The following is a 16837-nucleotide window of genomic DNA, read 5'->3' on the forward strand; positions in this document are numbered from 1 at the left end:
ATTTATAGTTTTCATCAAATTTGGAAAACTTTTATCCACTGTTTCTTCATGTATATTTTCTGTCTCCCCATCTCTGTTCTCTAACTCTGTTAGAGACTCCTGTTACACATATACTAGGTTGCTTCTAGTTTTTTAAAGCCTATTGATACTCTTCATTATTTTTCCCTGTCTTTTTTTCCTCTTTCTTTCTTTCTTTTTCTCTCTCTCTCTAACATTTATTTATTTTAAAAGAAGAGAGAGAGAAAGAGTGCGAGTGCAGAGTTTAGGGGGAGGGGCAACGGAAAACCGGGTGGAGGGGTGGGGAGTGGAAATAGAATCTCAAACAGACTCCCTGCACAGCGCAGAGCCAGAGGCAGAGCTCCATCCCAGGACCCTGAGATCATGATGTGAGTCAAAATCAAGAGTCAGACTTTAAACCAATGGAGCCACCCACACATCCCTCTTTCTGTTTCATTTTGTTAGTTTCTATGGCTATGTTTATAAATTTACTAATCTTCCTTTCTACAATGCCTAATCTGCCTTTAATCCCATGCAACATAGTTTTCATTTCAGGCATTGTGTATTATGCCTGAATAATTATGATTTGGGTTTTTTTCTTAAAAGGTATCTACTTAACATTTTAACATAAGTTTACAATCTTAGTGGATTTCATCATTTTTCTTCATTTTTTCTAAGAGTTGTATGAGTTTATTCATTATCAGATTTTTTTATTTCACTATAATCTTCCACTTGTTCGTGTTATAAAAAATACACATAGCCTTTACTTGTATACCTACATGCAGTCCCTTAGTTCATATGGCACGTAGCGTTTTTTTTCCATAGTTAAAAATATTTTTAAGGATAAATGTAATGTATGGTAATTTTATAAAAGGTAAGCAATACCATATTGAAACTTATGGTATTGAATTCAGTGAATTTAAATACAGTTTTGCTTTGCAGTTTTATAGTTTACTTGAAGATGTACTGAACTAACAGAAAAGATGTTCAAAATAACTCTTATGGTTATGTATTCTTATATAGCCTATTTAATTGATTCTGTGTGGCTAGCATTGTGCTAGGGTTTTATATTTACCAAGCCTCAAAATACCCACAATAACATTTGTGAGGGTTTCTCATACATGAGTAGAAGTCTGAATGCTTTTGCTTTATCATACATCGTATTCAGAAAAAAGAAGATAGGATGAGCTATTCCACATTACACATGCCCATAACAGTCAGTCTAGCAAAATTTAAAAGGAGCTCTCTTCACCCACTTTTATAACAAGAGTAGGGAAACAAACTCTCCTTCAAATTTTCTTTCTTTATGGGAAACAAAACAGAGTGCTAAGAGATTTGTAAACTCCCTGATTATTTACAGCCCTCACTTATCCTATGCAGACAGAGTAAGAGGATACCTACTGCTAGAACTGTGGGGAGCTAGCTACAAGTCTCATTCAAAAGTAAATTTTTCTGTAATTGGGAAGTAGATTTTCTTAAATTGCTTCTTCATGCATTATGAATAGTTCTGTGGTATTTTATAGCCAATTAAAATTGATTAGATCCATTGAGTTGTCTCTTTAGAGTACTTTAATTATGAAAACCAGTTTGAAATGAGTCCAGATTTGAGACAGATGGTTAAATTTATGTTTAAACAAATCCAAATTTAAAAAAATGAGTAAAACTTTTTAAAGCCTCTTCAGTTGATTTTCTCATTTTTAGTCCAACAAGAATGGCAGCTGGCCTTCCTGTTCAATAATCTCTAAATTTTGGAGACTTCCAAAAATTAGAATCTTATATGCATGATATATGGAGGTCCTCTAGACAAATATTCTGAAATTCATATTTATTTCTCAGTTCAACCTAAGGAAAGAAATCCATTTTGGATACAGAACTTGCTAAAGACCAAAGCTCAGTTCAAGCTGTGTTTGTTGATCATCACTTCTATTGATGTGGCTTGAAAGTGAGAGGTTCTCTTTTTTTGTTGGACCTACTTATTAATATATGATATATCAGCAGCTAACTTATGGCATGAATGCTTTTCACTGCATGGAGCTTAATACAATAGGAAGTTTACAAGGTCATAAAGACTAATGACATTCTTCATTGTTAATCTAATTTGCATTGGGTTAAAGTTGCAGAAATTGAAGTGACAGGTATAATATTCTCATTAGATGCTGAAATATTACGTGGGATGGGATATGCTACATGATTCATTTATTTTCTGCAGATAACTTCCTAAAATTAAAATAAAAGTAAAGCACAATAATTTGATTTGTTCCTATTTTTCATAGTTTTATTGAATAAACAAAGCTAAGTTTCACATACAAAGAGATTAAGAAAAATGATATCCTTTTGGCTGATTTTCCTCTATATTTTATAGGTGAGCTCCTTAACAATATTAGTTTTGGACTTGATTACTAGAAAGATGATATAAACAGATGCAGAAGGTAAAATTGTAACCTTTCTATAACTTTTAACTTTGTAAAAATTTTTATTTAAGCTTAAATTTATTTTTTAATAGTAAGAACTATATCAATTTATATATTTTCTTTCAATGTGCCAGGCACTGTTATTTGCACTAGGAATATTGTAGATAACAAACCATACAAAAATTCCTTCCTCTCTGAGGCTTACATTTTAGAGAAGATAGCTAATTAATACACATAAGTGAAATGTATTATTTATTAGATGGTGATAAGTACCATGGAGAAAAATGAAACATGGTTGGTGGATAGGTTGTTGGGAGGATGATCAGGTCGGGCTTCATGGAGAAAGAGACATAATAAGTGAAGAGTGAAGGAAGTGAGGAAGGAAGTGAGGAAGGGAAGAGTAGTACAGGTGGAGGGAATTGTCCAAAGGAAACTCATTGAGATGGGATCATGTCTGGCTTATTTGAGCAGTGGTACAAATACTTGTGTGGCTCAACTGGGGGACTGATAAAGACAGAGATATGGGATGAAATCAGAGAGGGAGAGTGATGGTGAGAAGCAAGTGAGGCCCAGATTTTGTAGGATTTTGGTCATTCTTTGAAAACACTTTGGCTTTTACTCTGTCATAAAATGGGAAGCCATGGTGGGTTTTGAGCAGAAGAGTGATATGAACTCATTTACATTTTAATAGGATAATTCTGGCAGCCTTGTTGAGACTAGGAGGGGTGTAGGGAGGATGGAAGTAAGGAGATTACTTCCAGGCTATTGACATAATCCAGTCAAAGGCTCATGCTTGCCTGCACCTGGGGTGGTAGTAACAGAGGTGGTGAGAAGTGGTCAGTTTCTGGATATACAGTCGATTCTTGTTATTTACAATTGTGATGTTCTGTGAAATTGCTCTGAACACTGACTTAGTGTTAGCTGAGTACTGAATCATTGCTCCTACTGGGTATAACATAAAGGGTTATGTTCCTATAAGCAAAGTCACAACATTTTTTTTTTAAAGATTTTATTTATTTATTTGAGATGGAGAGCATGAGTAGGGTGAGGGGCAAAGGGAGAAGCAGACTCCCCACTGAGCAGGGAGTCCCATTTGGGGCTCCATCCAAGGACTGGGGTATCATGACCTGAGCCGAAGGCAGACGCTTAACTGACTGAGCCACCCAGGCCCCCCAGGTCACAGAATTTTTGATGACTGATCCAATTTATCATCCTGTTTTATGTGTGTATCTCTTTAAAGACATATTCTTTAATATATGTTGTTGATTCATTAACACTGAACTCAAAGCCAGCAGTGTTAAAATTCATGACTAAAGAAAGCTATATGACACATATTTTCTTTTCTTTCTTTTTTTTTTTTTTAAAGATTCCATTCATTCACTTGACACAGAGAGAGAGAGAGATCACAAGTAGGCAGAGAGGCAGATGGAGAGAGAGAGGGAAGAAGGCTCCCTGCTGAGCAGCGAGCCTGATGCAGGGCTCAATCCCAGGACCCTGTGACCATGACCTGAGCCAAAGGCAGAGGCTTAACCCTCTGAGCCACCCAGGTGCCCCACATATTTTCTCTATTAAAGCACGTTATAGCCTTCTTTTTAAAAAATTAACATATAATGTATTATTTGCTTCAGGGGTACAGGTCTGTGAATCATCAGCATTATAGCCTTCTTGATCATAATACTAGAAAATGCTTGAGCCTTATGTTTAGCCATTTTAGATAGCAAAATCATTAATTAAAAGCACAAGAAATGCAGGCAGTGTAAAACTAAATAGACTGCAAAATGGACAGCTTACAGCATAGGAACTGAAACAAAAAGGCAACCATAACCTTTTTGATGGGAACATGTGATGTGTATCAAAGGACTCCTTTACTGCTCTGCACATGTGCATATCTGCAATTGGCCTGGAAAGCAGTGTGGGATTTGGGGATTTTTGGGATTTGGGGATTTTGGGATTTGGGGATCTTGAACTTTGGGATTACAAATAATTTTAGGTGGTAGGCAAATTCAGAAATAGGAATTTATGAATGTGTATATTGAAAATTGAGCCTAAAGGACTTGCTGATAAATGTGGGTGTGTGTGTGAGAGAAAGAATTCAAGGATGATTTCAAGATTTTTGGCCTGAACAACTGGAAGGATGGTGTTATTATTATTGTTGTTATGCTTTAGGATGGTATTATTTTTAACTAAAATGGAGAAGAACGCAGGAGTATCAGATTTGGAAGTGAAAATCAGGAGTTTGGTTTTTAGATTCTTATTGGGTATCTAGGTGGAGATAACAAGTTTGTACTTGAATCTCTAGCTCTAGAGAATTCCTGGGAGAGGTCTGTAGTAAAAATATAAACTTGAATATTAGTTGGTATTTAAAGCCATGCTGTTAGATGGCATTACCAAAGGTGTTAGTTAAAATAAGAAAGAGAAGAGTCCTAAGACAAAGCCCAACATTAAGAAGTCAGGAAAATGAGGAGGAAATTGTAAAGAACACCAAGAAAAAAGGAAAACCAAAAGAATGTGTTATTCTAGAAGTCAAATAGAGGAGGAAAGAATTTCAGGGAAGAACAAGAGATCAGTTAGGTTAAAGCAGTATTAGAACATAAGATGAGGACCAAGATTTGGATTTTGTGAAGTGTAGGTAATTGGTGACTTTGAAAAGAGCAGTTTCAATATTGTAGTAAAGGGAAAAGCCAAAATGGGATGGGTTTAAGAAAGAATGAGAGAAAAGAAACTGGAGATCACTGGTACAGACAAACCATTTCAGTAGTTTTGCAATAAAGGTCCCCTCAATGGACAGAGATAAGAAATAAGCAAATGTATATACATACATGCACACAAGTATATCTGTTCCTAATTTCTGTCTGTCTATCTATACTAAAACTGAAGAGTTTATATTGATACTTCTGGTTCTAGTCCAATGCCATGTGTTCATTCTGTATTTTCCTATTCATGTATTTGCAACTTCTTTCTCTGACAGTGGGAAATCTGGCTTCTGTTAGTTACAGTCTATTTACTTACTTGCTCAATCCTAAAATAACAGAAAATAATTTCAGAATACTGACTCATACCTCTGAAAAAAGAAACTACAATTCATAATTTCTTTAGAGCTCTTTTGTCTTTAGTTTTTCATTGTAATCAAATATTGTTTCCAGTGTTACTTAGATTAATTCTTTTCTTCCCCACTCTTTTCAGTGTGATTATGTTATTCACTAGAAGTGTAGGTTGGTTCACTTGTTTTGTTGTATCCCATTTAAAATTTTTTTTTCCTCTCTTATTGATTTTATCTGTTTCATTAATGGTTAAAAATTAATGGTTCCAAAAGTCAGAATTGCATAAAACTATATACTTAGAGAACTCTATCTTCTTTAATTATTTCTTTCTTTTTTACACAAAAACTGTCATACTATGATACTCCTCTTCATTTTGCTTTTCTATTTAATATTTTATCCTAAAAATCATAATCCTTCAGTTTGTAGCTTTATTTCTCATTCTTTTTAACTTTTGCATAACACTTCATTGTAAGTTCATTCAAGTACTTTCTGTATATTGACATACAGGTTTTTCTAATTTTTCCAGTTATATACATTTACTAGCATGAATAACCTGTGTGGGTTTTTTTTTTTTTAAATCATTAGAGGAATATCTTAAATGTAAATTCCTAGAAGTATATGATTGCAGGTGTAAAAGATAAATGTTGTGTGTAGTTTATAGCATTTATAAAGATTGTACCAATCTGGGGCACCTGGGTGGTTCAGTGGGTTGGGCCTCTGCCTTAGGCTTGGGTCATGATACCAGGGTCTTGAGATCGAGCCCCGCATCGGGCTCTCTGCTCAGCGTGGAGCCTGCTTCCTCCTCTCTCTCTGCCTGCCTCTCTGCCTACTTGTCATCGCTCTCTGTCAAATAAATAAAATAAAATCTTATAAAAAAAAAAAAGATTGTACCAATCTGCATTCCTATTAGAAATGTATAAGTGTATCTGTATCTCCACACATTTGCCAAAACAGAGTGCTGATTTGCTTGGTGAAAAATAACATCTCTTAATTTTACTTGGCATTTCTTTTATTACGAGTGAGGGAGTAAGGTTGACTATTTTTATATGTTTAAAGTCCATTTTAAAGTATTTTTTTGTGTGTGTGGATTGTCTTTTGCCCATTTTTCTTTCAAGTTTTTGATCTTTTTTTTCCCCTTAAATTTTTAGTGTACTATAGTGAATATACCTGTATCTGTTATTCATGGTAAATACATTTTCTACTAGTTTGTTGTCATTTGACTTGGTTTAATGTGTTTTCCTCCACTGACGAATGATGATACTCTAGCTACTGATATCACTATGAGAAATAAACTGTCCTTTGTCTCTGTCCCAGGAGGCTTGTGTCTTCTGCCCACTTCCATGAAGTTTAGGTTAAATTGTTAGCTTGCACGTAGAGTAAAGTCTTATAACCTTCATGCTCTTGATAAAGACTGTTGTGTCCTTTTATTTTTTAAAAAATATTTTAAAAACACATTATTTATTTAACAGAGAGATATATCTCACACGGAGGCAGAGCAGCAGGCAGAGGGAGAGGGAGAAGCAGGCTTCCCACTGAACAGTGAGCCTGACTTCGGCTCATTCCCAGGATGATCTGAGCCGAAGGCACATGCTTAACCGACTGAGCCACGCAGGCGCCCCTTATTTACCTATTTTGATTTTCATGTTTTTTTTTCCTGCAGATTTGTGTCCTTTCCTGCTTCTTTTTTACTTCATAGTTTCCAAAGGGTCTTCATTTTAACCATTTCTCCCCCTGGAGTATTACCTTTCTAAGACTGTTTCCCTTGCCTTTCACATGTACTTTTAGTTCCCTTTCTTGCAGTCAGTGCTGTGATCTGCCATTATGCTTTTCCAGTATTTTTCACATGTGGAATGAACTTTCTTCTTCTGATAATGTTTTTTGATCAGTCTTTAAATATACTGCTAGCTTTTCTCTTTTTCTTTTTCTTCTTCCCTCCCCCCCCCCCACCCCCCAGAACAGCCTTTGGTGCCCATGCAGGCTTGCTTGGGAGGGTGAGAGATCTTTTGCAGAGATTTGGTGTTTGTTTTTCTACTCGTAGACAATTTAAAATTTGGACATTCTCTGCCTATTTTGCTAAGGATGTGGGCTTATTTATTTTTCTTTTTGTTTTTTAGGTGCTATGTTAGAAATTTAGAATTATGCTATTGCTTCATTACATCTATCCTGAACCCTCTCCTTCACAGCTTTGTTAGATTATGGAATATAGATTTGCACATGACATATCATTCAATTTGCAGGTTATTAAAAGGTTGTTGTCAGTTGAATCTAGCAGTCACTATATGCAAGGAAATATATAGCACAGTTAAGAGAGCCTACTCTGTAAAGGTATTTTGCTCAATTTTTAAATAAAATACCACTAGGGACTTGGCACAGGTCATAATCCCAGGGTCCTGGGATGGAGTCCAGCGTTGGGCTCCTTGCTCAGCAGGGAGCCTGCTTCTCCCTCTGCTTGCTGCTCTCCCTGCTTGTGCTCTCTTTCTCTGGCAAATAAATAAATAAAATCTTAAAAAAAATACTGTTTTAGGGGCGCCTGGGTGGCTCAGTGGGTTAAGCCGCTGCCTTCGGCTCAGGTCGTGATCTCAGGGTGCTGGGATCGAGTCCCGCATCGGGCTCTCTGCTCAAAAGGGAGCCTGCTTCCCTCTGTCTCTCTCTGCCTGCCTCTTCATCTACTTGTGATTTCTCTCTGTCAAATAAATAAATAAATAAATAAAATCTTAAAAAAAAAAAAAAACTGTTTTAGTTCCTTGAACATTTTAGAGCCCATAACACATCCAGCAAATAATTCTTGATTGATGTATCAGTTTTTTCATGTGCCATGAAATTTATTAAAAATAGCACAGTGTGGATATACCTGTTGTACTTTTTAATGCTTTATAGGAGCATATGATCAAAAGGTTTTTTTCAGCTCTCCAAATTCTGTGTCTTCCTTAGCCTTTGCTGTTGCATATTGATAGTTTTTGGCCATTTAGTGTCCATTCACAACCCAGTGAATTGATAAGGGCAGATAATTTAACTCCCAGGATTGGAAATCAGAAGCTAAAATTTAGGTTATGAGACTTGCTTGAGTTGCACAGCTAATCAAAAGAGAAGCTGAGAAAAAAATCCTGACTTCTTAAGTCTGCTTTTTGTCTGAATAGTGTCGAGTAAATGGGTAGCTCATTCATTGTTCCTTTATGTCATACTTGAATTTTAACTTTGATGTGAAAAACCATGTGTAGATATTTGGCCCAAGTAACTCATACATTAGGATGAATTCTTGTTATTTTCTTCTTGCTCAGAGTAATAAGTAGAAATTGTATAGTTGAGGAGGAATTTTTGAAAGGTAGGAAAAATGTAAGATGGTAGTCAGTTACCCAAATGAAAGTAAAGTCATCTTGCAGGCATTCTACTTTGTGAAAATAATCACTTCTCGTTTATTATCAGGGGCTTTCCACCATAATATTTAACAAATGGTAAATACTTCCGAAATTTATAATAAAAAATACTTGACTTTCTAGGCTAGCTTAATGAGTAGTCTTGCCTGTCTCTTGTAAACGTCAAACTTACATAATTGAGTTTTGCTAGCTTCATAATATTGTTTATGGCATGACATGTTGTATATACACTCTGTTCTTACAAACATTAAACAGATTTGTCAGCAAGTGGTGGCAAAAGACTTATAATTCAATCTCTTTGTGAACTTCATTATGTGGAGGAGGAAAAATGGGACGTTTTCCTCCCTGTTAATTGACACATAGACAACTTCATGCCCTGCTTCGATGCCTCTCATCATTAAAAAAAAGTCATATGGCAACAGAGGTATAATTCTGTATCTGTCAATAAAAATTTACTTGGCTCTGCATACTTCACATTAATTTTAAGCTCAAATGTAGTTATTTAAAAGTTAGGAAAGGTTAGTAGTGATGTGAAAGATTCTGCACCAAGAAGCTATGTGGTGGGGCGCCTGGGTGGCTCAGTGGGTTAAAGCCTCTGCTTTCAGCTCAGGTTATGATCTCAGGGTCCTGGGATCAAGCCCTGCATTGGGCTCTCTGCTGGGTGGGGAGACTGCTTCAACCCCCTCCCCCCCCCCCGCCTCTCTGGCTACTTGTGATCTCTGTCTGTCAAATAAATAAATAAATAAAATCTTAAAAAAAAGAGAGAAGCTATGTTGCAATAATCGTGTTAATTTTTTGCAACGTATTTAAGAAGTGAATGGAATGAAAAGAAAATTTTTTTGTAACTGGTTTTCACAGAGTACTACTATTTCTTGAATTATATAGTTTTCATGGGACCTAAATAATTATTTTAAAACAAATCAGGAAAAAAATATAATAGAATTCCTTTCCAAATGATGGCAGGTGGACATGTTTTTGAAACTTTTTGTTGATTTCTACAGGGGAAGGAAAGTGGGAGGTAGATATAGATAGGTTGATCAGTCATGTGCATGCACAAGTACATCTTATAACCAAATACATACATGTATGTGGGCTATAGAGTACAAAAGCAAAAAACCAAAAACCCACTAAGACATATATCTAAATTCAGTTTTAAACTCAAAGCTCTTTTTAAAAGCTTTATTAGTAGTAGTATTTTAATGTAATGAATTCAGACTTGGATATTTTCGAAGGCATTTAATTTTCTGTAAATTCTGTTAATGACCACTGATAAGCTGTTGATAATTCAGTTTGGTTGTTACAGCCTTTTTCAGGTTGTTTGTCATAAAGTAAAAAAAGTGAGAAATTCTTAACTTTTCTAATGTTAATTTAGATTACAAAATCTTAGCTGAGTGTTGCCTATTTAGTGCATCATCACCACCTAGAAAGACAGATGGGTAGTGCAGTTTAAAAAATCTGCAAATAGGAGGACAGATAGATGGTTAAAATGTCTACATGAAAATGTTTGTGTGGAGAGCTTGACTCGTGAAGTTACACTAAAAAATCCAAGTACTTAATTAAGAATAATAGAGTTCATGTAAAAAGGAATAGTTTTTAAAAAGTGACATAAAATATGGAATTAATTGAATTTACTACATAATTATACTTTTTGAATTTATGGTAAAATTAACAAGTTAGAACACAGTACTTAAATACTCTTGACTGAAAAATGCTTGCTTTATTTTCTTCTTATCAATATTTAGACTCTAGAAAATGTCTTTATTACTTGCGATCAATTTGTCTGTGTAATTTATATGACTTTTTGAACTCTTGTCAGATTTTGCCAAATTTTAAGTAAAGTGTCCATAAACTAGCTTAAAAATGATAATTGAAATTAAAAAAAGAACGAAAGAAAGGGCCTTGAAAGGACTGCTCTGACAGCTTCTATAGTATGTGTTTGTGGACTTTTCTGTCGCCTTCAGACATTAATGTAAGTTGGCTCCCAGCTGAAACATTGATTTCCATTTAGTTGGGTATGTGCTTTGGCTCCTGGATATTAGTTTCATTTAGGAGTCTTGTCCTGACTTGTGGAGTTAGGGAGGAAAAGGGGTTGTTATTTTAGAGGGAGATTCTGAGGCTGGTCATAGATGTGTCAGCTATATTGACTCTTGGGATATATATATATATATATATTTAAAGATTTTATTTATTTATTTGACAGACAGAGATCACAAGTAGGCAGAGAGGCAGGCAGAGAGAGAGAAAGAAGAGGAAGCAGGCTCCCTGCAGAGCAGGCAGCCCGATGTGGGGCTCTATCCCAGGACCCTGGGATCATGACCTGAGCTGAAGGCAGAGGCTTTAATCCACTGAGCCACCCAGGCACCCCTCTTGGGATATTTTTTGAAATGTATTTTTGCAAGAAGGATGCCAAGTAGCAATATTTATGGATAAATAAATATAGTAGTCAATGTAAAAAATGATTGTAATGATTGAACATGTAGGGGAATGTTTTCCTGAGAATCTTAAATATCATTCATGATTAGTATTGTTGAAGTGATTTGTAATTGTGACATTAAAAAGATTATCCCTAGTGCCATACAGAATGAGTAAAAATTTCTCTAGGGATTTGTATTAACTGAGGCAAAAAAGTTTATTGGTTTTTCAATGAAGATTTAAAAAAATTAAAAATCAAGTATAATAGAATTTTTTGAAATTACAGGGCATCCTTCATAGTAAGGATAGTAAGGATGTCTTTCATGAGTTTATTTCAATTACATATTTAAAAATGTATATGATTATTGGCTCATGACATAAAATATGTTATCCTATGAGCTGTAGTCAAAAAGTGATAAAAGCCACTTCTGTAGTAGCTCATGTTATTTTTTTCTGATCCCTTCAGATCAGAGCTGAATTAATATATATACTCCCATCCTCCCAGTCTGGCATTAGAGCCCATTTCCAGAGAAGGGTTAGAAAAGATACTCTGGTGATTAAAATATTTTCTCTTTGAGAAGTTCTTTATTTTATAACATAAAATAGGTTGTTTCAGGCAGCGATTTGTAAATAACTTGGGTAATATCCCCATGTGGAGGAACTGGCTAATGGACTATGGCTAGAGAGTTATGCTCTGTAAAATAATTACGTGCAGCTCCCTAGAAGTCCGTGGTGGCTCTAGTACTTAGAACCAGTAGAGTTTGTAGGTAGCAGAGATCTACCAGTGTGCCAGAAAGATTTCCTTTTTTACCAGCTAGATGTGGTTCCATACCTGAGAATTGGAGGGGAGATGACAAGGCAAGGGAACTGTTCTTACTCTGTTGCCCTGCCCGTGCCTATCTGAGGGTCTGCGGTCTCCTCTCTCCCCCAAAACACTGATTTTTTCTCTGCTTTCGGTCCTGGGCTAGGACATCCTCCAACAGGGAATGCTTTTCCAACTCCTACATATAGGGACTACTCAGATGGGTGCCACACCAAAACAGAGTGCCAGCAGAGGGGAGCCTGTGTCATCAAAAATTCTCAACATAGATCTTTTTTTGGGAGAAGATTCATTTGGAGGATTATGCTTGGAAAGAGGGCAAAAATTAATAAACATTTTGAAAAGTTTATTCCCTAAATCTAAATAATTGACAAGATATATTTGTTCAGTTTGCACCAAAAATTGAAGACATGCTTAAAAATTTTACTTACAGAATCATTTATACTGTCAATCTGTAAATACTTTCTGAACGATTTTACTAAAGTCACCCCAAAAGGTTTTAGTTCATAATATTATCAATATCTCCTGGACTTCTCCCATATCAAGTTTACATTTCCCTGCTTGATTTTCAAGTCTTTGACAACTAAAGTTGCCCTACCTCTATAGACATAATGCCTTCACTTCCTTGAAACTTGCCCTCTTTGAGCTTATTTCTTTGCTTGCCTATGTCATTTCACTTATTCTCAACATATTTTCCCTCAGTATTCCAATTCACCAGATCAGGGGTTCTAGGTTGAGGACTCGGTTTTGCTGGGTACTGAATTCCTAATGTTTTGCACAGTTCTTGTGGTGGTGATCAGTTCATAATATGCATTGAATGTAAGGAAGAAAAGGAGGAATTTTTGTCCATTCTTTTTTATACCTTCCTGGATACACCCCATGTTTGGTTTTTCTACAAAGCCTCCTCTGACTCCCGTTGTCTTTATTGATACCTCAAATACAGACCTAAAAATTTAACATTATATTTATAAACTTTCCTGTTTCCTTGATTATACAGTTTCATTTGCATTGTTGTTCCAATTTGGTGTGAGCTGCTTGAAAATGAGAAGGATCACTTTTCTGTATAATTTTGTAAAAAATTATACATTAATCTACATTCACCAAACATTTACTGTAATATATGCCTCCTTCATAGCAGCCTGTGTACACAGTACTGGCAAATTAGTAGTACTTTGCATAGAGCTGAAAATATAGTGAATGTTCAATAAAATTTTATTATTATTCTTAAAATGTGTGAAATATAAAATAGTGGTCACTTAGTTTGCATGTGGAGAAGATAAAGCTTTTTTATCTCCTTGTAGACTTTCTTCAATGTTTCTTTCAGGGAAAGAAACCGAAAAGGCCAAGGAACGATATGACAAAGCGACAATGAAACTTCATATGTTGCATAATCAGTATGTATTGGCATTGAAAGGGGCGCAGCTGCATCAGAATCAGTATTATAACACCACACTTCCTTTGCTTCTGGACTCTTTACAAAAGATGCAAGAGGAAATGATAAAAGCACTGTAAGTTACATTTCATACTTGGTATTTTCATTTAATTTAATTAATGTTATTTTCTCTCCTGTGTAAGCTTTTGGATAGAACTTGTCTGTGTTTTGTGAACTTAATTATTGATCCAGGCCAATGGACAGATCTGTTTTACCTTGGTCCTGCTTGATTTTCACTTCTAGTGTCCATTCAGTTTATTATCATCTCCTAAGCCCTCCAGCTAGCCCTAAAAATGGTCCTTCTTTTTGTATATTTTTATTCTACTCCCATTAGCTGGAAATTTAGGTAAAAAAAAAATTCATTATTTCACAAGTGTTAAGAAGTGAGTATCTATATTCAGAGGGTGGTGTTTTAAATATTGAGCGACTGAGTAGTCCAAAGGAAATAATTTTTTTAAGTTTTTAATTTTAATTCTAGTATAGTGAACATACACTGTGATTATTAGTTTCAGGTGTACAATGTAGAGACTCAGCCATTCTATACATTAATCTTTGCCCATTGTGATGAGTGTATTCTTGATCCCCTTTATCTATTTCACCCATCACCTCACCCCCTCACCTCTAGTAACCATGTTTGTTCTCTTAGTTAGGGTCTGTTTCTTGGTTTCTCTGCCTCTCCCTTTTGTCCCCTTTGCTTGTTTTATTTGTTAGTTGTTTCTTAAATTCCACATGAGTGAAATCATAGGGTATTTGTCTTTCTCTGATTGACTTACTTCACTTAGCATTATATTCTAGCTCCATCAAAGAAAATAATTTTTTGAAGATTTATATGCCAGCTTTTATTGTGTGAGATCAAAATCAACATGTTTATTGAAGTTCTAATGTATGCAAAACATGCTGCCTGTGATATGGCTGCAATTTTTGCCTCCAAGGAGCTAATGATATACTTTGGACAGTATGTCAACAGCACACATGTTTAGATATCAATACAATAGGAAAAGATTAACCACTCTGGTAGACTTCATCTGCTTTATTAGCTGGTTTAGGTGATCTCCCATTTTCCCAGTAAAAAGATAAAAAAGTTTTTAGTTCACTTGAGTATGTAAGCTTTTAATGGTATTATAAAATATCTCCTTAAAATATTTAATGTATAAATTTATGTATGTATGCTTTATTTTTTTATTAATTTTTAAAAGATTTATTTTAGAGCTTGCATGAGTAGGTGAGGGGGGATCGGCGGGGGGGGGGGAGAGTCTCAAGTACACTCCCTGCTGAGCCCCACTCCGGGCTCTCTCTCAGGACCCTGCAATCATGATCTGAGCTGAAATCAAGAGTCATATGTTTAACGGACTGAACCACCCAGGCACCCCATAGTTATGTCTACTTTAAATTATGTAGTTTGATTCAGAAATACTTCCTTTCCTACTTTCATTTCATGAGTCATTATTTTTTCAAACTCTTCACATGAATCTTCAGTAATGGCATCTACATCATCCCTAGATGTGTTTTTGAGACATAGTAGTTTCCTATAGCATATTATCTTTAACAATAAATTATTTTAGTTCCAGCATTTAAAATATTCAAGCATGATAATATCACTGAAATTGAATTCCATGTCACATTCACATAATAACATTAGAATTTGTTTTTTTAAATTCCATTTGTCCTAAAGGTGTATGTTAATAATCATCTCCACATCATATTATGGTATTGCTTTATGAGAATTATCTAAATAGGGTCATTTACATTAATATCATTCAGTACTTTCACTTCTGTGGTCAGAACCGCAAGAATGTTTACTAAATCTGTTTTAAATTTCCTCTGCCTTTGCCTTTTCTTTAAAATTTGTCAGGTGATTTCTGTAATCATTTCAAATTCGCATTGCCTGAAGCAGTTTGAATCTTTTTTTTCTTTAAACCCCAAAAAGTATTTGGCTATTGGGAGAACACTGAATAAGAGAGATTTTGAAAGTAATAATTTTTTATGAGTGATGATTTTAGAATAGAAAAGCAAGCTATGTCTTTTATTTATTTGGGAAAAGGCAAGATAAGCCTGTCTGTCCACACTTGTAGAGGCCACTTTTGACCAGTGGTATATATTATTACAGCATAGCATTCTTAAGTTGGGATCAGGTCTTTGCTACAGAGTAGTTTTTCTTTTGTATTCATTAGATAAAGCTAATGTGTTTTGTGACATTTTTCATACTGACTAGAGGTCAGGAGAAGAGCTCTTGATGTCATTGAAGGTATATAGAACGAGTTGAACTCTGTAATTAAGTACGCAGGAAAGAGCAGGGGCCCAGGAGCAAGAGAAAACCAAGAGGTCAAATATTTGAGGAAGAAGCAGCCACTGCAGAGAAACATTAAAGAGACAGGAGTTGATCCACAGTTCCATGTAATGGACTTGAGCATTTGTATGACACTCTTTAGAAATAGAAAATGATCAACCTGACCTTACATTTTGGGTATGTCAAATACATGTTGGAAAAGGTAATGCCTTATTCTAGATTATTTGCAGTTATTATGTTACATCAAACGTAAATTGTTAATCTCTGCCTTTGTATAATCCCTTAACTATCCAGGTATATGATATAAGGTGGTGCATAAAATCACCATCTATAAATGTTGGTATTACATTTCTTATGTTTATTGTTCTGAATCTTTTTTGGGCCTGTGTTTCCCTTGAAGACTTAAAAATGTAAAATTTTATTTTTGTTTTCAGAAAAGGCATATTTGATGAATACAGCCAGATAACCAGTCTTGTTACAGAGGAAATAGTGAATGTCCATAAAGAGATTCAAATGTCAGTTGAACAGATAGACCCTAGCACAGAATATAATAATTTCATAGATGTTCACAGGTATGTAAAATATTTTCATTCTTCTTTCAGTATTTGTGACAGTATTCTTTTCTACTACATAGTATTTAACTAAATTAAAATAAGATATTGAAGAGCTTGTTAGGACATATGATGTTACTGATTACTTTATCTGCTTTTAATTATTTTCAAAGTTCTTTCTCAGTGATAACTAATTTATATAATTATCTTTATGTTTTTTTAAAATTTAAAATTTGTCAGTTGTTACTGTATCATTGCTTAAACTTGTATTTAATTCATGAAATTATATATTTTTTCAACATTTGTATAATGATAATATTGATTTTGTATGTATGTTAAATTTATGATGCGTCAATTATTTATCCAGGTATACTCATTACCATTATGACAGTAATAAAACAGGTTAATATCCATATTCCACAAATGAAATTAAGGCTGAAATTATGCGACTCGATCTTAATGCCTGGGGCTTAATATGATTTATTCTATTTGTATTTACTCTATTTTGTGAA

At 34.8% G+C, this 16837-nt stretch overlaps 1 protein-coding gene across 8 annotated transcripts in view; it reads left to right on the forward strand.

Annotated features, from left to right (window-relative positions):
- The window catches only part of FER (FER tyrosine kinase), a 470546-nt gene that overhangs the window by 85527 nt on the left and 368182 nt on the right, over nt 1-16837 (forward strand). For 6 of the 8 annotated variants that reach the window (XR_006608698.1, XM_045087150.1, XM_004761299.3 and 3 more), the window contains 2 exons: nt 13380-13563; nt 16209-16346. Coding sequence is in view for 7 of the 8 variants with exons in the window: in XM_045087150.1 (XP_044943085.1) it covers nt 13380-13563; nt 16209-16346 (322 nt within the window). In the remaining variant the exon portion in view is untranslated. Of the gene's footprint in view, nt 1-2359; nt 2427-13379; nt 13564-16208; nt 16347-16837 lie in introns of those variants that run through there. The other 2 variants (XM_004761302.3, XM_013060833.2) reach the window with 2 other exon arrangements.

Source organism: Mustela putorius, unplaced genomic scaffold (assembly GCF_011764305.1).
Source record: "Mustela putorius furo isolate JIRA1106 unplaced genomic scaffold, ASM1176430v1.1 tig00001063_pilon_pilon_pilon, whole genome shotgun sequence".
NCBI lineage: Eukaryota > Metazoa > Chordata > Mammalia > Carnivora > Mustelidae > Mustela > Mustela putorius.